The following is a 22,086-nucleotide window of genomic DNA, read 5'->3' on the forward strand; positions in this document are numbered from 1 at the left end:
TCGTACGAACTCCGTCAGAGCGAGTTCAATTTCCGGGAATGCGCCATTCTTTGGCCCGCGAAAGCTTCTTCGCATTCCCTTGCACGCGAAAAGGGCTTCTTTCTGTCGTCGCCATCCGCGAATGCTTCCCTCGGTGACGCCAAACTGCCTCCCGGCCGCACTGTTGCCGATGTTTTCAGCAACTAAAATCACCTTTCTCTTAAAAGCAGCCGAGTACTGTTTCCGAGACCCTGGCATCTTGCTCGTTCACTTAAAGAAAAAAGCGTGCACTTTTTCGCGAACCGTGGTTTGCACGAGAGCACATGCGCTGATGCTGTGCGCACTCGACGACCCAACAACGAAGAGACGACACCTCGACGTCGTGGCCACTGCGGGGTGCGGCCACGTTAGGGCAACGAAGCCAAGCCGTAGCCGCACATCGATAACAAAGCCAAGCCGTAGCCACGCGGCAACAACGAAACCAAAACTTCTCGCAAAACTTTGACATTTTGGTTGGGATCCGCAAATAATACGAGGCGGAAATTTGGAACGCTGAAAGTTGGAAAAAAAACTCGTATTATACGCGGGTTTTTACGGTAATGGCTATACGAAGTTACCAACACTAGACAGGCACATTTTTCATGTTGATACTTAGATCGATTTGATTAATTACATGGATAAAATGACAAAACAGCCTTGATCACTATATTCCTTATTCATTAAACTATGAAACCTAGTAGAATGCATTATTTCTAAGTGCAAATATATCGACAGGACAAAAGGAGAGACATGGACGAACGCTGAACACTTTCAGCGTTTATCCCCCCCTTATCTGTCTCATTCTTCGTCTTGTCTACAATTTTGCGCTGAGAAAAGATGTATCCTATTTATCAAGACCAACTAGCCCGTATTTCTACGTTAACAAATATGAAGACTAAGTTTAAATATTAGTTTTTACTAATCCCCAGTCCTTGCATTAAGGTATACAGCTAATACTGCTTAAAGTGGTAATTAATCAACAGGTAAAAAGGAATGGCATATTTGGAATCAGCAAAAAATGTTGAGCCTGCTGGTACATCATCATTATTATTGGACTATAAATAAGGATAGCTTTAAGATCAGTGTCCCCTTATTCTAGGTGGAGCTTAATTGTCCCCCAAATTTTTTCTCATCTTATAATAACAATGCTGTTAAACTAACTAACACAGGCACATAAGTAAAGAGCCTCACCTGTTCATTTTAATTAGCGCCTTTGATGCACCGTAGTAAGCCAGAGGAAACACGATGTCCTTGTGATTGTTGGTGATGGCAACAAAGAACTCTACCGAACTTTTCAAGTCCTACACGAGAAACATGAAAATGAGTGCAAAGCCACGGTACACCATAAGCAGAGGAAGAAGCCAGGTGTCCCCTTACCTCTAAAGAGCCCATCTCGAGTAACGCACAACCAGCACCATACTCCACAAGTACCGTGTCCAGCTCTGAAATCTTCGGCTAGAAAAACAGCAAAGATAAAGAGCCAAGAATTAAAGGAGCACTGAAGAAGGGAGCACCGAGGTAAGAAATCCCGAGAGCACCGATAGATATTGAATCACCCATCATTCCACACAACAAAAAATTTTCGATATAGGATATGCCGCACCAGACATGGAGGGTAACTGCATTTTCTGTCTCAACTCATATAGAGAGGCCAGAGAAAAAAACAAGGATTGCAGACCGCCACTGTGCGCCATCCATAAATGCGTTACCGGCCAACCTGGTGCAGTTTACGTTTTTCTTTTTTGTCACTTGCCCCCTCGCAGCAGCTAGGCAGCACAGGAGAGAGTGAAAAACGAGGCGTGCCGCGTTCTCCTGGCGGCCTGGACAAGCGGCCCCAACTTTGCTGCGGCATACTGAACTAGTGATAGCACTCCGCAGCAGTCTCCACTGCGACGTCATTTGCATGGGATGACGCAATGTGCAGAAACTCAGGGGGGGGGGGGGGGGGGGGCAACCTCAGGTTCCTGCGCAGTGTGGAAGTGGGCATTATAGATAGATAGATGGATTTATTGAAAGGAAAAGGCAGAGAGGTTGGCAGGAATAATTCAGATCTGGCCTGCTACTCTGCATTGGGGAAGGGGAAGGAGAGAAGAAAGAAGGTCATGATGGGTGACGATGTGGGAGAAGGCATATGAATTACATATACAGACACAGTAGCTTGTTTTACAAGCGTGAATCAAGTCCGCTGGCGCACAAAAAACGGCAAAGAGCACGCACTGCCTGGACACCTTTCCCCTTGTCCTGCCAAGCGCCCAGCAGCAGTTCCTCCGACAGAGGCCTCTTGTCTAAACGCTTCAAGGAAGCTGCTAGCACACTTCTTTCGCGCGCATACACTGGGCACACCAATATATATGGTCCACAGTCTCTGGGATACCACAATTTGAACATTCCGGCGAGTCCATCTGTCCAATTAAATGTAAGTACTTGTGCGTGAAAGCCACGTTTAAACGAAGTCTATGTAGTAAGCATGCCTAATGACGCGGAATATCACGCGGAACATAAAATTTTAATGTTTGATCGAGCCTTCTTAGAAGAATGTGTCAGGCGTCTGGCTGGACCCAGTAAGCTGCTGTAGCATTATTCATACAACTCTTAAGAAGGCACGTCGTGTCACCTCTTGAGAAAGGCACAGCTGTTTGGAGGCCATTGATGAGTGCGCTTTTCGCTTCAACATCGGCCTGTTCATTCCCATGGAGCCCGCAGTGGGCAGGGATCCATTGAAACATTATCCTGTGGCCTTGCAGCTGAGCAGATGTGAGGAGCTCCATAATGTTTAGTGCCAGGGACTGATAGGCAGTGTGGCGTAAGAAGTTTTCCAAAATTTGTAATGCAGTCTTTGAGTCCGTGAATATACACCATTTTTGAGGTGGTTCCCCACATATGTAGCCAAAACGTCTAGCGAACTATCAACTATCAAGCATTTATAATGACTGAGTAGTTTTTACTCAGTTCAAAAGAACGGGGATTGATTGGGTTATTCTTGTGTGCAAACCACTAACGAGTTGACGAAATGTGCGTAGCCAAGTCCGTTCTGCCGCAGTTCAAGATGCTGATTTCACAACTGCGAACTGTGAAAAAGGCATAAAGCTCGTCTTTCCGCGATGCCACAATACAGCTAAACTCAGCAGTATACTCACTTAGGAAGAGTCGACCACGACGTTAAGGTGGCACGAAAAACTGAACTATGCCTACTAAAAATTTCACTAGACCAGGTATCCGAGCTGCCAAAGTTAACAAAGAATAGAACAAATCTCCAGGATGAGCCTACGGAGGCTTCCTGAAGCAAAAACCGGTATAAATGTAGAAACACTACAGGCAGCTGTCACTGGAATTTTAGGCAGAACGTGACCTTAGCACCACGCTTGAGCCACCCCAGGCAGCAGCGGCGCTGCAGTCACAAACAGCAAAATGAAAGTGGTACTGGCAGGGTTAATGACTGCATCTGGCCATCTATGCCTTTTAGACTCTTCACTAGCCACAATGTCAATTGGTGTCACGTGGTAGGGTAGCTTCGAAGCTATGTGGCCAGACTAGAAAAAGGATTTGGCCGAACTTGGCCAAGCATGGGAGCATTTCCAGAAGATTCCGTTTTGGTCGTACATTTGTATAAAAGAATAAAAATTCGGACTCATGAATAGTATAGGACATTCAAGAGGTATGCACTAGGAATATCAAGCATCGACCTCACTTCGTGGCTCCTTTGCTACTTAGCTCTGTGGTGAAATCGGCACCGGGCAATCCAGTACAGCACCCAAAGTCTTCCAATTACCAGGGCAGTGGACCGCCGCTGGTTTTAAATGTCGGGTGAAATTTACATCACAAAATTATCAAAGATTAACAGAGTTCGAATAATCGAATTTAAAGCACCGTTTCTACTAGCTGTGTTCCCAGAGCGAAGTACTGTACTCCTCACACAACTTGCATCATTTGAGTTTTAGAATGGGGGCCCCCAAGCTTTGGGGCCTCCAAGGAGCTTGGGGTGTTGAAATTCGCATGCGCAGAACGTAAAGCATGCTTGGGGCCTTGGATTAGCGCTTGGGGCGGACCCCATTTTTCTGAAATAGCGTTCACTCCATGCCGCCTTGGGTCGCTTGGGCAGCGCCTCCTCTACACTTTCTGTGCCTGGGAGAACGCTCTCCTCAGGCCGTCGGGCGCCGGCCCCTCCGCCGCCCGGTGGCAGTATGAGTAGAATATGCGACGGAGATCGGCCATGAGCAGTACGAAGTTTCCTCACGTGTATGCATTCATGTCTGACTTCATTTGCGCTTTTCTCAAGCTTTTGTAAGTACATATTCCGCACGCAGTCTGTCCGATCGTGCCGCCAATGTTAAACTTACATTTATATTTGATTGCATTTATGCTTTTTCCGGGGGCTATTGCACGCCCGTATTCCGCATGCAGTCTGTCCGGCCAGGCTGACAGTGAGAAATTTGCATTCGTGTTTTACACGCACGTGTCGAGGAAAAGCTGGCGTTGATGTTGTCGTTGTAATGTGAAAATCAGCGCGAAGCAAAGGAATAAGAAGCCTTGGAAAGAAGCAGAGCCCAAGGGGTCTGCTTCTGAGCAAATTTGTACAGCTTGTAATGCATTTTCAGTATTTCCAATCTCTAGATGGCAAAAAGATTTTTTGTACAACTCTGTCCAGTGGGAAGCACCTCCAATAATGATAAACCAGCGTCCCTACAAGGCTCGGAAGCAGACCCCCTGGGCTCTACCCTTTTGACAAAGGCTGTACCTCAGATTGTATGCGGTAATGTAAGTGTAGACGTCCACCGACACTGCACCTAGCTTCCCTTCCGCAAATCAACATAAACCTCAATATAAAAATTTCGAGGAATAAGGAGGTGGTGCTAAAGGAGCTATCGTGTATAATTTTAAGGCAAAGCTTGAGCGTCCCCTTAAATATTTCTTTTTCAGCCTTTTTGAAGAACGTGCCCCGCATGCCTCAGTATGCCATATTATTGTGCGCCATTTTGCAAATCGAGTGGAAAGAAAAAAGATGCCGGGCCAGCATTCCATGAAATACCAGCCGCCACCGATGTTGCAGAAGCCACTGACTGCATTAATCGAGTACTCCGTCCCTGCTCTTTGTGTATCAAAATTGCTAATGTGCAAGAGCGATAGTAGCGACGAGCACAAGCTTAAGCTATATCGGTTCGTTTCCTGCGTCCGCTCCTCTGCAACTGCACATTGAATGTCACCGACAAGCATGACGCAGTGAAACCCTTCGCAAAAAAGCCACTTGCTTGAAAGCCTCCACAATAAATGGTTTATTTTTTGTTTTTGAGTAAAGCTGTTTTACCTCACAATTCAATAATCTTAAAAAAAATTAATCCTATTTACGCTGCGATATCTGCATGCAGTTCACTACGTAAATGAGAGAAATGAGGCATTTTTCGCGCGTACCACTTGGCTGAAGTTAAGGCTCAACATTGAGTCTACAGATCGTAATCGCGGCGTCTGGCCACACAAAGGCTAGTGTTGCAGGAAGTATGTGGCAGGGCACATTGTTTTTTACCATCACAATTTATCTGCTTTAAATTCTCAAATGAAAAAAAAAAAAACAGGCCACATATCAGCATTTTCTGGCACCAGCTCTGACTCTCACTGGCGGCAATTCTAACTCTCGAAAACGTTAAGGAATTAATGCGGGATCGGGAACCTAACGGTGATAGTAGAACAATTTTAGAAGCCTTGCATTTGAGCAGGCGCACTCTCACATCGGTGCAGCAGACGACAAGTGAGCGCATTGCACAGCAGTAGCGGAATACGACACATGCGTCTAAAATGGGCTCGTTGCAAAAAACACGTTTTGATCGTACTTGATAAAACACGAATGCAGTCGAAAAATCGACAACCGAACAGCTGCAAACATAGCCATGACTGGCGAATCCATGTGCGCCCGCGCCACCTTGATCCTACTCCGTTGGCGGCGCGTGGCGGCGAAGAGCCGTATTAGCGCAGACGGCCGGCTCCCATTGTTCTCCGCTCCTTTTCCCAGGCACAGAAAGTATAGAGGAGGCGCTGGCTTGGGTTATGGCATCATGGCGGCGTCTCGCCAAGCGGCGGCCGCTTGCCTCAGCACCAGTTCTTCATTATCGCTGCTATAGTGCTCTAGAATAATGGGCAGTGTGACGACCGGCGCCGGAGAGCGGGCCACTTTTGTGATGTCAGGAACCGACTTCCGCGAGAGGGCGCGACGTGCAACAGGGGTGCCACGTTCACCGCTCGGCGCGCAGCGGCCGCGTGGATAGGGGCGTTAAAAGATGAGGGTCGCAGTTCTCTTTGGAGCTATTTTCACACGCTACGCAATTGGTGCGATATTTAATAATGAGGCTACTTATTACAACTTCTTAAACTGATCCCTGCCATTCCTTTACGTTAATCTGGAGACGCCGTGCACGCTTGGGTAGTCCTACGGAGCACCGCGCAATGTTTGAATCGCTTTTTGAGAACTCTTTCAACATTTCTTCTTCCTGCGGACAGCCATAAATCGTCAGATGAACAATTTGTACTTAATGCTTCCAACGAAGTAGGGTGTTTTGCATTCGTTCTTCCAGTAAGGGAATAAAGGCCGAGGAGCGCTACTAACACGCGGAGAAAAACAGTATATGTACATGCGAAGCAAAGCTCTTTAGGAACACCTTATTTCTTTACGAGCCTTATTTATGAACACATTTTTCATCTTGAGGCTATTAATACATAACAATGTTTATCTTGAATCGCCAGTAATATGTAATCATTGTCCGTTACATACCCTAGCTAATCATCACTTACAGAATTGACAAATACAGTGTGCGAAAATTTAAAGGACTGCGGTTACCGGCAAAAAAAAAAAAAAAAGGGAGCGTATACAAGACTCATCATTTATTTTTTGTTCGTGATTAACAAATACATATATCGCGGACATTATTTACATGCCGCTGACGAAAGGGTGAACCAGCTGTTTAGATGAAAAAAAAAAAGTCAAGTACAGCTAGGGCAATACTTTGATAAAATATGAAAAATTAAACCTGTCGCATACGTTTACGAGGGAATACGTTCATATATTGGGCACTTGAGTGCGGATGCTTTACTGGCATCAAATTGTACTGAGAAAAAAAAAAAAAAAAAAAGGCGCTTATAATTGCGCCTCGTATTGGCAGGTATGATGCAGTTCTTGGCGCGCACAGAGAGAAAAAAAATGTGAAAACGATGACGGGCACCTAATGCACATGCCATTAATATAAGGCCGAATTCAAATGCGGACATTAATGCCTGTTTATTCTTCGAGTGTGTGGTATGAAATGTGAGTAATCGACTGGATATACTCGCCAACTACTGCTTGCCAGACTACAGTCGGGCTACTTGCTGCGGCTACTCTTTGCAGAACTAATCAGGCTATAATTGTTAACAAGGTTGATATTACATGGGGAATACTTCCAAGGGAATTTAATTGTTTTCCCTTTGGGAACTTTTGTCGTAGTTCGCTTACTTCGCAGAGAGCGAAGCCGCAAAAACACATGAAATTTAATTACTTCAAGTGTGAGCTTTCTGGTGCTCCAGGTAGGTAAAACTTTTGAACTTCCACATTTTACAGGAAGGTTGAAAAATCTGAAGTGCAAAGGCATCCAAAAGGACCGTACACCCGAGCCAACGTTGTAGGTAAATTTCTACCTAGCTTCGAACCTATGACGCAGTTTTTGTTCGTGGCGAGAAACCGTGCCGGCCTCACAACCTCTCTTTCGCAGAAGGATGATCTAGCGGAAGCAAATTAGGCATTTACTATAGCCTCTGCATCCTCTATTTTCCGTCGTTCTTTCTTTTTCAAATCGTTTTTTTTTTTTTATTCCATTTTGTATGTGCACCGAAACAGGGCTAGAGAGATCTGAGGGCAATGATTTGCATATTACCGGTTGCTTGAACAAGCAGAATAAAAACTACCTAGACATTTTCTGGGACAATTGTCATTGTCAAACTATGTGCATTGAGATTAAATGTCTTAAAGGGTCATGCAATGCCTAAAACGGGGTAAAACAAATCGGTCGAGAGATAGGTACTACCTCACAGGTCAATTCACCGCAAGAATTTTTTAGCTAGCTTCATTAACACCAGAGATATCGGCGATTAAAAATGGCGCTTCTCCTCGCTCCCCTCAACTCAACACTCCGAGACACCAGAAAAAAAAACGAAGAAAACAGCTCGGGAACTCCGCCCCGCTAGCCCCGCCCACGAAGCGCCATCGGGTGACGCTCGGTTCTCAGACTTCCGGTCGTCGCGCCTGTTTTCCCCCGAGCGTCGCCCATGCATTCACGGTCTGCCTTTCCCGTCCCGTCTGCGTTTGCATAGCTTTCAACCTTGCCTGCTGTTTTCCTCGGCCGCCGGTGTCTTCAGTTTCTTGACCTCTCGGAATTGTGTGCGACAGCAGCCCGAACGACTCGGGTCGTTCGCGAGTGCATACCTGCAGGTGGGAGTTCACACATACCGGCGGCCGCCGCGGAGGGAGCACTTCCCTTCATATCCCTGTACCATTCAGCGCAAATTAGCGTGCACTCCTGCCGAGCACGGCTTTCTACAAGACCGCTTTCTTCTCTCGCGCTGCCTGGGTCAGTCCCTTTGGTACCGTCTTCTGCGGCTTGACCAACGGCGGCCGGTGACCCCTCGCGGAGTTGACGCGATAGCATCGACTCTGCATGGATGCTGGCAGACGATCGAGCGTGCGAGTTGCCCGCGTGCAAACATATGTCGTCACGTTTAGTCCGGAGCTGCTTTTATTATGGTCGGCGAGAGGCATCTCTTGTGCATAACGAATGGAATGTATACGCGTACGTATCACCGACGAGAGCACGGACTGATGGTCGCTACAGAGTTTGGATATCGGATGACAGGTGAGCACGAATTATTCGTCCGTGAATCTTAAAATTGAGATTAACAAAAAAGATAGTGTAGTGTTTTTTATTATTTTTTTTTTTGACGTCCTTTCGCACATCGTTTAGGAAGTGCCAATGCGCAACGTGCACGCGTGTTTATCTCGTGTGTACGCATCGTCCGAGCCAGAATCGACGGCGCAAAACATCAGCAAAGCAACTCGGCACATTCAGTTCGGCAGCGCAGGTTGTCACTGATTTTCGCACCGACACGCAAGAATCGCGCACATGAGCATGCGAGCGGCTACGCTAGAGACGCAGCGAAGCGGGTGATTCCAAAACGCCGACCGCCGTGGCTTCGATGCAAATAAGGCATAGCGACGACCAGGGAGCAGCGCACGATCGGAGTGCCGTCGGCCGCAGCGCCCGCGGACGGCATCTCTGCGGTAACCTGGCGACATCCGGTGCTGCACATAAGCGGTGCGAATTTGTGTATTTTCGCGATGAAGCTGAGGACAGACCTTTTTTGACGCACGTTTCATTTACACGAAGGTTGATGCTGCCTTTTTAATCGGTACGGTGTTGAATCGGACCTGCGTGCTCTTTTCGCACTGCTGCACCGACGCTCATTTTCAGTCGGACGCACATAGTTTAGGAAGTGCCAGTGCGTAACGTGCACGCGTGTTTTATCTCATGTGTACGCATCGGCCGATCCAGAAACAACGGCGCAAAACATGAGCAAAGCAGCTCGCCACATGCAGTTCGGCAGCGCAGGTTGTCACTGTTTTCCGAAGCTACACTTAAGAATCGTGCACAGGAGCACGCGAGCGACTACACTAGAGACGCAGCGAAGCGGACGATTCTAAAATGCCGTCCGCCGTGGCTGCGATGCAAAAGAAACAAGGCCTATCGACGAGCAGGGAGCAGCGCACGACCGGAGTGTCGTCGGCCGCAGCGCCCGCGCCTGGCGGCATCGGGTGCTGCACTTAAGCGGTGCGAATTTGTGTACTTTCGCGATGAAGCTGAGGGTACACCTTTTTTTTGACGCACGTTCCATCTAATTATTAACACGCCGCACAAATGGTCGATGCGGCAAAGACGAGACGGGACTACAGTACGTTGCTGCGCCGTCGGTCGGTACATAATGGTTGATGCTGCCTATTTAATCGGTACGGTGTTAAATCGGACCAGCTAGTGCTCTTTTCGCACTCCTGCACCGACGCACACTTTCAGTTGGATGCCACCAACTTTTCGGTTAACATCGCGAACCGAAGCGCCAAGCTCGGGTTCACGCATGCATTGCAGCACTCGAGCAGACGACTTTCGCAGCTACCGGAAGTGTGTCAGTGACGTAGTGGGCGTCGCGGCTGCAGCCAATGGCAGCCTGTCGTGGCCTGTCACTCTGGGACTGGTGACGTAGGAAATCACGGCAGAATAGTCCCAAATTTCGCCGCCACGCAGAAATGGCGCAGCCCGCGAATTTCAAAAAACGCTGTTTTTAAAAATTAATAACAAATCGCTGGATTTTTTTCAATGAGTTTTACTTTGAACGAATGCTCGGAAGCATTTGTTCTGCGCATTGAAAACGTTTGTCAGTGACCTTTCTAGCCGTTTCATCCCCCCTTTAAGCATAGCACGCATCTCTGGGTATTTAAAGCTACCCGTTATAACAATGTTCAAGCTTATGGAAAGAAGAGAAAATGGTTTGTTCTTAGATTAGTGCACAGTTTTACAGTAGACTCTTAAATTTTGACGCTTATATACTTATGCGCGTTTGTTTGTGCACTACTTTCCTCTTCCCAGGCCTTCATTTGGTTCTTTCCTTTTTTTTTATTGTCTTTCATATATCTCCACTTCTCTTCGTCTTTACCTGCCTGCCTTCTTCTCCGTAGTGTTTTTGCCGTGCCGCACGAAAATTCCAAACCTTTGTTCACATTCGCTCTTTCCACTGCGCTGCATGCTTTCCACCAACCCCTTTCTCCCTCCCTCGACACGTCTTTTTTTTTTTCCTGTGAAACCTTTACTTCCCACTTCTTCCACCTTTCCTGACCCACTGTGTTCCGTTATTCAGTAGCCCTTTACCTAGAGTGGTGTCGTTCCTTTTTCATGTCCTTACTATGTATACCTCCATGCGGGGTAGTCCACATTTAATTCATTTGAACTGAATACCGACTTCTCTTGTGACTTCAGGTGACGTAGTGTAGACCGCATAGTTTGAGCGTGAAACAATGGAATATACCATTTTGGACTGTTTTGGTAATGGGGTCACTGTGGCCAGCTTTAGTCAGCGCTCTAACGCACGTGTTGCATGTTTGACTTTTTCATAGGTCCTGTCTCCACACGGTCCTCTTTTCAAAACGAGTACATTTCTGGACGTCATTTAGGTGCATTAGGAATGCTAAAGCGAGCTGTACGAGTCTGAATTTGTACGCCCTCTCCAAGCTGCTTTCTTCAACGCCCAACTCCTGTCATGTTGCTTCCCCGAGGTGTTGCCGACGGCCAAAATGGAGAATAAATTAGGTGATTGCTTACAGTAATGAGCCTCATTAACCGGCATATTTGTAAAATCTTGTCGCGAATAGCTCGAGGTGACGCACAAGCAAACAAGAACGTACAGTGCACACGGTATCCGCCCGCCGCACAGTGCGCATACGTGGGCGCCCGGACAGCTGACACACCAGCTGCTGGTGGCACCCTCTGCGCTGCAGCGCCTCCGTCATCGCAAAAGCGGCCCCCCGCTCCCATGCATTTCGCGGCGCGGTCGACCCACTGCCCAATCTTCTAGAGCACTATACCGCTGCATGGTATTGTGCATTAATGGCAAACAAAAGACATACGAAGCTCATGCTATGTCTCAAGATACCCGCACACCAAACTTTAGCGATAAATGCACCATATTTTCTGCGCCTCATTTGGTTGCCATGGAGACCAGACGTCAGAAAGTGCGGAAAGTTCAAATGAGGCTTCCCAGCTCAGCTTGGATTGCCTAAGATTGGCCGTATTTCGTTTTGTCTGAAGAAAATGATTTATACCCTTTGTGCTTAAAATAGTTTCATACAATATTAACACAATTTGGTGAATAAAATAGCATTGTTAGCTTTTACATATTTAAGCACTTTTTCATGGTTTACAATAGGGGTGCTGCAATCGATGTGGCGCCGCTGTGTCTTGAAAACCCCTCGGCGGTCTGCTCGTACTGTGCGCCGGGGTGCGCTATTTTTCTGGGCCCTACTTATCAAGACCAGTTCTCTTCAATTCAGTTTGCCAGTGACAAACTAGGTTCCCTGAACGATTCTGGTCTTCTTTTCAGTGCGTGCCAAAAGACAGTGAAAGCAGGCAAAAAGGATATGAGAAATTTCAGCACGTGTAAAATGATGAGGACAATAGCAGGGGTCACATATTCCTGCAAGTTCCTTCGCTTTAACCGATTCAGCACATTCTTACAGTTAATTCAGTGAAAACCTGGGCAATGGCCGCCTGCTTTCGAGATAAAACTACACGGCATATGACAGTCTTTCACAGTTCCGTCAAATGCTTGGCTGTGAGCACACTCGAGAATGTCAAAGAGCTGTTCAAAATGCTCTCGTTTTCAGTGACTTATTGCTCACAGTAATACAGTAGCAGTGGTGTAGCTGCGTGTGAAGCAGTCGCAGAGCACTAAAAGCGAACGGCCCTCAATCCTTCAGCACACTGAACAAATCGTGTGGATGAGAGCAAGGGAAATGCTTTGAGAAGACAAATGCCTCCTAAAAAGGCGGGCGACGCTCCAGGCAACATACAAACGACATGCAGCTGGGCTGGCTGGCTGGCCGATGCACGGCCGATGCAGGGCAGACTCAAAGCTCGGGAAAGCATAGCGAAATTAGCGGACAAATAATCCCTCGCAGACAGGGCCCTTCAGTGGCCGTCATGCCTGCCACTGTGTGTGAATCAGAGATCCGCAAGCAACACTGCACCGTAAAATTCAGTATTGAGGAGGGATATTTGACTGGGTGCTAGCCATGAGGATCAGTACACAGGCTTTTAGTAGACAATGTGTCACTGGCAACTTGCACAGCTTCCTTTCAATTAAGGAGCATCAGATTCCATAAACAATGTGTCACTGGCAACTTGCACAGCTGCCTTTCAATTAATGAGCGTCAGATTCCATAGACATGTACGGGCATTGGTCACGACAATGTGAGTGGTACAAGTTATCCCAATTTAGAAGTTAATGATCCAGTTAGCGAGCTTTTCGGTGTTGCCTCATTTCCTCTCACCCTTAACACAGGCATATAGACTAGAACTATCAAGATATACACAACGCCACATTATACAAGGCACACATCTGCCCAAGGCCTTCAGTCTCCTTGCACACCTCAATAATTTCGTCTCAAAAAGGAATAAAGATGTCAGATTTAGCCGCTCACCTTTTCCGCCAGCACAGCCTTGAAACCCTGTAGTGCCGACTTGTACAGGCCGCCAATCAAGTCCTCGCAGGATTTTTTTAAAACGTCCAATATGTGCCCGTCACTGTCACCTTTTTTCTGCAAGTTGAGAAATTACACGTTTTCTTGCACTTTGTGAGGAAGCACAACAGTTTCTAAAAAAAGATAGGCAAAAAAAAAAAGACTGTGAGGCAAATTATTTTCCACACATGAGCGAAATTTTGTACCCCTCCACCTCCCCAAACACACACACACACAGGCATACTGTTGGCCATAACCCGAGATGGTGTGTGAAACAAACCAATGTGCTTGCTTGCTGTGAGGTGGCCTTGGGTTGAGTGGCAGTTGGAATTGTCGCTTCATCAGAGTCCGAATCCGACACCAGGTCTGGAACCTTGATTCAAACAAGAAAGGTGCAGCCATTTAGAAAACTGCCCTTACGTAAACTTCACCCCCAATTATAAAAAAAATATAAAAGAACTTACAGCTGGCTTAGACTTTGCCTTGTTAGCTGCCGAATGGTTACTGAAAGAAAGCATCATTTTAATTCTTTCTTGAGAGCAGAGGCAGTGAAAATCATTATGACTATGTCATTAAATATTCATAGTCACGAAAAAAACAATTGACGCAAGGTCTACGAACAACATAACTATGTCGCTTGAAACAAGACGTGAATTCAGCTCGTTTTAATGAGGTGACAAAATCCAGCAAGAGAAACACAATGCAAAGGTAACGAAAGCGAGCCACAATTTTGGTTTAACAGCCTAACAAACATTTTCTTTCATAAACTTGAATACCTATACTTCGTTTCATATATCAGGCGCAACGCAGCGAAAGCTACGCAAGTAGTTCGCGAGAAAAAAGGCATATCACTACCGCTCGTTCTGTGGCCGAGTGGTTTCTGTGGGAATGGGCTCTATTCCGAGCATACACATTAGCAATAACGTGCTTTGCGTGCCTGGACATAGCAGTATAGATCTTATAGAAAAAATCCACTCCGAAGAGGCAGTCGAGGTCGCTGTTTTGACGACATTTAGATGCGCTGCGTGGAGGCCACAGCTGACAAGGTTGCGGAGCAGCGAAAACGCGACACGAACGAAAACGACAAACAAAACACACAAATTACCGAATCCGATCCTTTCTCCCTAAAAAAAATGCTTTTCACGAAGTTGATAGCAAATGTAAGATGCATTAGGCTTGCAGGCAAAACAACTATTATTTGCTATCAGCAAGAGCAGGCACTGTTTTTCATCACGAATGCGGGAAACGCAAACAAGAGCTCTAGCTTCGGCAGTGTTGCACTTGATGTATGAAACGGAGTATACACTACCATTTCTCAGAGAGAGAAAAAAAACTTCGAAGTCCCATTTGCTCCAAACCGGGCATTAAGTACCACGAAAAAAAGTAATAATAATGAGCTGGCCTCCTACGGAGCCAGAAGTGACAATTGGCTTATGACATGCCTGGCTTTTCCAAGTCCACTAGGGAAGTTTTAGCACACTTCGAGACAATCAGACGCCTCGTTCTCAAAAATTCTGTCCCACACCAATCATTTCCACATATAATATATGCTGGTTTTCATGATCCCTGGAACTTTCTGTTAAAGGAACATTCAATTTTAGGTAGGCAGTTTTTTTTTTTTTTTTTTTTTTTTTTTTGTGCAATAAAAACTTGCTGTCTAAAGCAATATATTGCAGAACAGTTTTGCTAAAAATAGTGTACCGAATTGTAATTATGAAATCTCTTTTCTTCAAAACTACAGTGCTCAGTCTATATACCATGAGGCAGGACTTTTTACTATCATATATTTACTCAATTCTAAGCCAAAGGTTTTTATTAAAATTCCAAATATGAAAAATTAGGTGCTGGCTGAGTTTCGAACATTTTGTCCTGCCATGCAAGTGCCTCCTTGACCAGCGGCGGTGCGACCGTGCGCGCACTCCCCTAGTCTGGCGATGGTGCCTCCAGCAGACTTACGCCTGTACAGTCAAACCCGGATATATCGAATTTTGGTTATATCAAACTCAAGGAATATCCCCTTGAGAATCCCATGTAAAAGTATAGGAAAGCCGCGTCATATATCGAACTCAATTCCACCGGTCGTTCGATATATCGAACTCCGCACCACGCACTGGAAAGTGTGCCTTCCCCAAAGACGATCGCATCACCTTCGGCCGTTTGCCAAGTGACATTTTCAAGCCACGCGCAGAAGGAATGAGAGGGGACAGTTCGGCTTGGGCAGCGCCGCGCCCATACCCCAAAGGCGCACGCATCTGCGGTTATCGTTTCCCACGCGCCAGCACGTGACGTTTGCAAGCCATGTGCGTGAATGAGCCAGAGAGAACCGGTGGGAACAAGAGGGGGAAAATGCGATAGAGCGAAGTGCAAGGGTGTGCCCATTCTTTTGCCGAGCTATCTCTCTCCTTCCTCTTTCCCGGCCTTCGTTCGCAGTAGCACGCGCTAAGCATGCGCCAAGCCAGCTCAGCCCGTTTTCAGACAGAACGTCGGACGCTTTCTCCAGCGTGTGTTGCGAACCCTCTGCGCGCGGCGGCTCCGACGTGGCTATGACGCCTGCGGAAGTAAGAAGAGGCAGATCTTTTTTTTTTTTTGCGAGAGTCCTTTGTTCTTATTGTTGTGCTGTACATGCGGCGTAGCGCAAGATATAGCGTTACGAAGCGTTTTTTTTTTTTTTGCGGGAGTCGTTTATCCTTGCATGTATGAATCAACGAAAGCACGCGGTCAGCTGCGATCATGACACCAGCTTTTAGCATTTTTCGCTTCAAACAGCATTTGCAGCTACTTTATCACGCTTTCCAATGGTTTTGTGGCAGTAGACAACACCCGCCCCAAGCGCGGCGTGATTAATCGAACCAGGCTTGTGCAGTCAAGCCATCACAGGCAGTCTGCCAAGTTCCCTCCCAGCCGCAGCAGGAGCTATCAAAAGATAAACACGCCGCCACATTATCGCAGCACAGCATCTTGGCACGCTGCCAAGAAATGAGCTGTGGATGAGACGACCGAAACGAAGTGCGACATGCAAGCGATAACGCTGGCGATTTCTGCCGCGGCGACACAGAAACCTTGTTTTGAGCTGCCGCGGTGGCTCGTACGGCAGAGGGACGCAGGTCCAAGTTGGAAATTTTTCGCTCTGTCGCTGCCGCTCATCGCCGAGATCGCTTAATCGCCTGCATGTTAGCGAGCTGGCCTTAACGCTTTTTTTTTTCCAAATTCTCGAGTGCAAAAGTGGAGAGTGGGTTCATTATGCGAGAGAGTTGATTACGCGACAAATACAGTATCGTTTTTTCGCATCGTAAGTGCCGTCCCAAGCCGATTTCTGTATATCGAACTATTGCGCGATCCCCTTCGAGTTCGATATATCCGGGTTTGACTGCATTCACAAACACGCCTTGACTTGACGCTCCACCTCCACTCCGTGGAGTGGAGAAAACAGCTGCTCCTCCACTCCATGGAGTGGCGAAAACAGCTGCTCCTCCACTCCATGGAGTGGAGAAAACAGCTGCTCCTCCACTCCAGGGCCGATTTGGATTCACGAATGCCCCTCGGCGTTTCCTCCTACAAGGTCCCCTCAAGAATACCTCCTCCACTCGAAGCAGCGCAAATGGCGTACGGGGACGAGATTTTTTGGCCCAAAAGCTGCGTGCTGGAGTGTGTAAATAACTCATTTTTTCATGTCTGGTCTTCTAAACAACCTTCGCCAGCATTCGACGTTAACAGCGTAGTAGAACTTGTTTTGTGGGCTGGATGAAAAAGGCGGCTGTGAAAAATGCCCAAAAATGCTTTTTTATCTGGCAACAGTCGCTGCTGGTGACAAAAGTTTACGCAGACCCTGTCGTAGGCTTTGAGAAATGGTGTGAATACTTCGGCTTATTTTTTGGTGTGAGATCTATGCTTGCCCTTTGCTGCTTTGCCTTTTTTTATTGTCAGGCTTTGACAGACATCAAAATATATTGCAGAAAAAAAAAAGTAAAAGCCGCCAACTCCTACAAGCATGGCCATTGCCTTCATAGGGCCCAGGAGACGTGTGGTGAAAACGTGCGTGCTGCTTTGCAACACGTTGCATCTCATGCACACTGAATTCAACTCTTTGGAAGCAAATGCAGCATGCAGTTTTTAAACAAGTTGGGAGCCCTAACTGCAAATGTGCTTGAAAAGCCATGCCTTTTGTCAGCCGCGAATATCCCTCTGTAGGATGAGCACACCAACGCACTCCTTCGACAATGTCGCATGTCCGAAGACGTGCTACGTACCCTCATCGGGCAAGCCATAGATGTGCGGGGTGCAGCACGCACAGTCCCATCGGGCCTCCGATGCCCCCCAGCTTATTGCACGCAACACGCTGTTCCCTCACAAGTTCGCCCCTGTCTGCGGAAGCCAACGGGCAGGGCGAGCCATGGAAGGAGTGTTCGACTGAGTCCGGCTGTGGGTGAGCTCATCATTAACGGTCAAATCGCACCTCAACCCTACACTCTGTAGGCTCTGAAAAGTTGTCCACTTTTCCGGCGACGACTTGAAATGTGCCCGCAAGAAGCGTAATGCAGTGATCAACTACAGCACTGGTGTTGGCGGCTGATCACGGTTATCCATGCTCTGCGTGAGCGGCAGGAACAGCAGGAAGCTAGCCACAGCCGCACCCGTAAAACAATAACGTGCCAGAAATCCGGGGTAGCTGTCACTCACAGCGGACGCTTTAGAGAAAGGTTCGGTACATCCCTGTAACATCCCCTTTCGTGAGAAAGTTGATATATACAAGTAGAACGAAGTCCACACAGCGAGAGAGCGATGCAATATCCGATGTCCGCCATGTTTACAAGTGGAGTGGCGGTCGAGTAGCAGCCAAGAAACAAAAACAAGCCTCGAGGGCCACTTGGAGTAGAAGTTTCAGTGAAGGTGTGTTCGTGAATATGGCGGTGAGATTCCTTCGCCATCCCCCACCACAACCCTCTCCCCAATCCACTAATAGTAACTTTGTGCCAGCCAAGGCTGAGCTGGGTACTACTGCTGCAGTCACGTGTGCCCTCAGCACGACCGTGAAACACTTCACACCTTTTATAACTTCAAGTAATAAGGATTTACTGTAAGCACTTTAAAAGTAGTTTTCCCTAGATTTACTTGTTTTGGTTTCCATTCTGCATTGTCCTTTTCAGTACACATAAAAAAAAAAGTAATAAAGAAAGAGAGTTCGACCATCACAGGTGCATGATTAATGGCGTTAGCTCGAGTACAGTCGAACCCGGATATATCGAACTCGAAGGGGATTGCGAAATAGCTCGATATATCGATAATTCGATATACAGAAATCGGCTTGGGACGGCAGTTACGATGCGAAAAAAAAAATACCGTATTTATCACATAATCAACTCACTCGCATAATGAGCCCACCTTCCCCTTTTGCACTCGAGAATTTGGAGAAAAAAAAAGCGTTAAGGTCGGCTCGCTCACATGCCAGCGATTAAGCGATCTCAGCGACGAGTGGCAGCGACAGAGCAAATAATTTCCAACTTGTTGAAACTGCGTCCCTCTGCCGTTCTGCCGTTCCAGCCACCACGGCAGCTCAAAACAAGGCTTCTGTGTCGCCGCGGCGGCAGAAATCGCCAGTGTTTTCACTTGCATATCACACTCAGTTTCGATTGTCTCATCCGCAGCTCATTTCTTGGCAGCAAGCCAAGATGCTGCGCAGCGATAACGTCGCGGCGTGTTTATCTTTTGATAGCTCCTGCCGCGGCGGGAAGCGAACTTGGCAGACTGCCTGTGATGGCTTGACTGCACAAGCCTGGTTCGATTTATCACGCCGCGCTTGGGGCGGGCATAGTCCACTGCCACAAAATCATTGGAAAGCATGATACAGTAGCTGCAAATGCTGTTTGAAGCGAAAAATGCTAAAAGCCAGTGTTATGATCGCAGCTGACCGCATGCTTTCGTTGATTCATGCATGCAAGGATAAACGAACCCTGCAAAAAAAAAAATGCCGCTTCGTAACGCCACATCTTACGCTATGCCGTGCGCATAGCACAACGATAAAAACAGACGACTCTCGCAAAAAGAAATAAAGATAGATCTGCCGCTCCTTAACTTCCCCAGGCGCCATAGCCACGTCAGCCGCCGCGCGCAGAGGGTTCACAACACACGCTGGAGAAAGCCCCACGTTCTGTCTGAAAACGGGCTGAGTTGGCTTGGCGCATGCGTAGCGCGTGCTACTGCGAACGAAGGCCAGAAAAGGGAGGAAGGAGAGAGATAGCTTGGCAAAAGAATGGGCACACCCTTGCGCTTCGCTCTGTCGCATTTTTCCCCTCTCGTTCCCACCGGTTCTCTCTGGTTCATTCACGCACATGGCTTCCAAACGTCACGTGCTGGCACGCGGGAAACGATAACCGCAAATGTGCGCCTTTAGGGAATGGATGCGGCGCTGCCCTAGCCGAACTGCCCCCTCTCATTACTTCCGCACGTAGATTGAAAACGTCACGCGGCAAACGGCCGAGGGTGATGCGATCGTCTTTGGGAAAGGCACACTTTCCAGTGCGTGGTGCGGAGTTCGATATATCGAACGACCGGTGAATTTGAATTCGATATATTATGCAGCTTTCCTATACTTTTACATAAAATTTTCAAGGGGATATTCCGCGAGTTCGATATAACCAAAATTCGATATATCCGGGTTAGACTGTATTACACAATTTATTCCTAGGTCTCAATTCCAGCACCATTGTGCACACCACGTAACTGAAACCGATTGTTTGGAACCACCCGCACCCCTCTACCGCTACTGGTTCCCCCTAACAAAGATCACACCCCATTATGGTTTCGAGGACCAAAGGTCGTCTGTGTGAATCCCTTACAGGTTAGGATTCAATTTGAAAAACAATTCAGTGCACCACACGGTGCCGATTCATCTGACACCACTCAGAACATTGGATCTCAATCGAGTGGACTACAATTTTTGCCACCAATGGTGATTGCAAGTGACGACACACACCCTTTCCCAGATGGAGTATACGGCATTGTCAATAGCATAGTAAGGGGGAGGGCTAACTGCTCCTGGCCCTCCAGGGCTGGGATTGGTAGGCACCGCTGCTAGCCTGCCATAGGCAGTCATTGCACCAGCCACCGTAGCCACTGCTGACGGACGGACGTCTTTTGCGACAAGTCTCTCTCCTCTTCTTCCTTTCTCTTTTTTCTCCTCTATCCGCATGAGGCAGCCGTCATTGCACTAGCCACCAAAGCCACCGCTTCAGTGGCGGAAGACGGCTGATGCGACACAGACACGTATTTTTCTCTCCCCTTTTCATTCTTTCTCTATTTTTTCCTCTGTCCTCACGAAGCAGCGGAGGTGACTCAATTACAGAGCCAGTCGCAGGACCGTGCCTTTTCTTCTCCTTCTTCTAACAGTCGCAACAACACTTAGCACAGTAGGTAATGCAGTGGTGGCAGAGGGCACCGCGACAGACATGTATCTTTCTCTCCCCCTCTTTTTCTTTTTCATTCTTTCTCTATTTTTTCCTCTGTCATCACGAGGAAGCGGAGGTGACTCAGTTACAGAGCCAATCGCAGGACCGTGCCTTTTCTTTTCCTTCTTCTAACAGTCGCAACAACACTTAGCACAGTAGGTAATGCAGTGGTGGCAGGGGGCCCTCGGGTCATGTGACTTTGGGGAATCATGACATCACACATGGTGGACCAGGTGGTGGATTCCATTGCATGGGTGGTCTCGTGGTAGCTAAGAAATTACCGTATACACGCGTGTAATGGCCGCACGGATGTAATGGCCGCACCCCGAACTTTAGAAAAAAAAATTGGGAAAAAAACTTTTAAAAAATTTACCGAGTAAAAGCCGCACCACGAGTTTCAGGAAGTTGGGCAGTGCCGTCTACTGTGCGGTGCAAGAAATACGGAACGTTTTGTGGTTACTGCCGCCAGGTGGGGCCCAAAAATCAAGTGAAAGCCAAAATGAAGCGTAAGGTTAGAAGTAGAATTGCCAATAAGAATTAAGAACAAAATATTTGAGGAAAAAAAAAAAGTCGAGCATGGAGGCAGCGGCCGCGTAATTCCGTCTTCTCAACGGTAGGGTCCCGCAACTTCTTTCTCGTCACTGGTTGCCTCTGAGCAGGTTAAACGGCGATTGTTACTGAGAGGTGTGTCTGAACGCAACCTAAAGGTAACATACACTCACTAAAGGCAGGAAATGATTACGCTGAAAATTATTAAACAGAGTAAGCGTTGTCATTGTGTAGTCTCGCGGCTGTGTTCACGGCAGGTTTTGTGGCTATTAAGAATTAAAAACGTACATGATGCAACCTAAAGGGGAACACCCTCCAGAAAGATATTAGTAGCTTATTCTGATAATGCAATTTAAAAAACAAATTTTGAAAAAAATTTACGAATGCGCGATTCGAACATACATTTTATTCGCTAAGTGCTCAGGTAAGTAATGTTAATCCATTGCACCACTGAGGCAACGAGCACGGCAGGCTTTAAATGTGCTCTTATTCATTTTACAATATTTCCGCTATCTGTCACCAGGTGACGCTGCTCAGAGGACCCTACCGTTGAGAGAACGGAATCACGCGCAGCGGCCACCACCTCCGTTACAAAGGGGTTTCTCTCCTAGCCGCAGCGATGCCCGCCCGTTACAAAGGGTGAGGCCAGCAAATCCAATCCAATCTGATCCAAGTCTGTTCACTCCTCTGTTTTACAGCCATTTCCTCGATCGCCCGAACCATATCACGTGCGATCTCGCAATCGGAACGCATCGCTGCCCTGATTTGTTCCGCGCTCGTGAG

At 47.4% G+C, this 22,086-nt stretch overlaps 1 protein-coding gene across 7 annotated transcripts in view; it reads right to left on the reverse strand.

Annotated features, from left to right (window-relative positions):
• The window catches only part of LOC146186570 (uncharacterized), a 181,568-nt gene that overhangs the window by 128,935 nt on the left and 30,547 nt on the right, over positions 1 to 22,086 (reverse strand). For all 7 annotated transcript variants that reach the window (XM_084607282.1, XM_084607279.1, XM_084607277.1 and 4 more), the window contains 5 exons: positions 13,777 to 13,816; positions 13,593 to 13,685; positions 13,274 to 13,390; positions 1,396 to 1,473; positions 1,210 to 1,319 (listed from right to left, as the gene is read on the reverse strand). In XM_084607282.1, coding sequence (XP_084463408.1) covers positions 1,210 to 1,319; positions 1,396 to 1,473; positions 13,274 to 13,390; positions 13,593 to 13,685; positions 13,777 to 13,816 — 438 coding nt within the window. The remainder of the gene's footprint in view (positions 1 to 1,209; positions 1,320 to 1,395; positions 1,474 to 13,273; positions 13,391 to 13,592; positions 13,686 to 13,776; positions 13,817 to 22,086) is intronic.

The sequence above is a fragment of the Amblyomma maculatum genome, chromosome 6 (genome assembly GCF_055883805.1).
Source record: "Amblyomma maculatum isolate TAMU_Amacu chromosome 6, ASM5588380v1, whole genome shotgun sequence".
Classification (NCBI taxonomy): Eukaryota; Metazoa; Arthropoda; class Arachnida; order Ixodida; family Ixodidae; genus Amblyomma; species Amblyomma maculatum.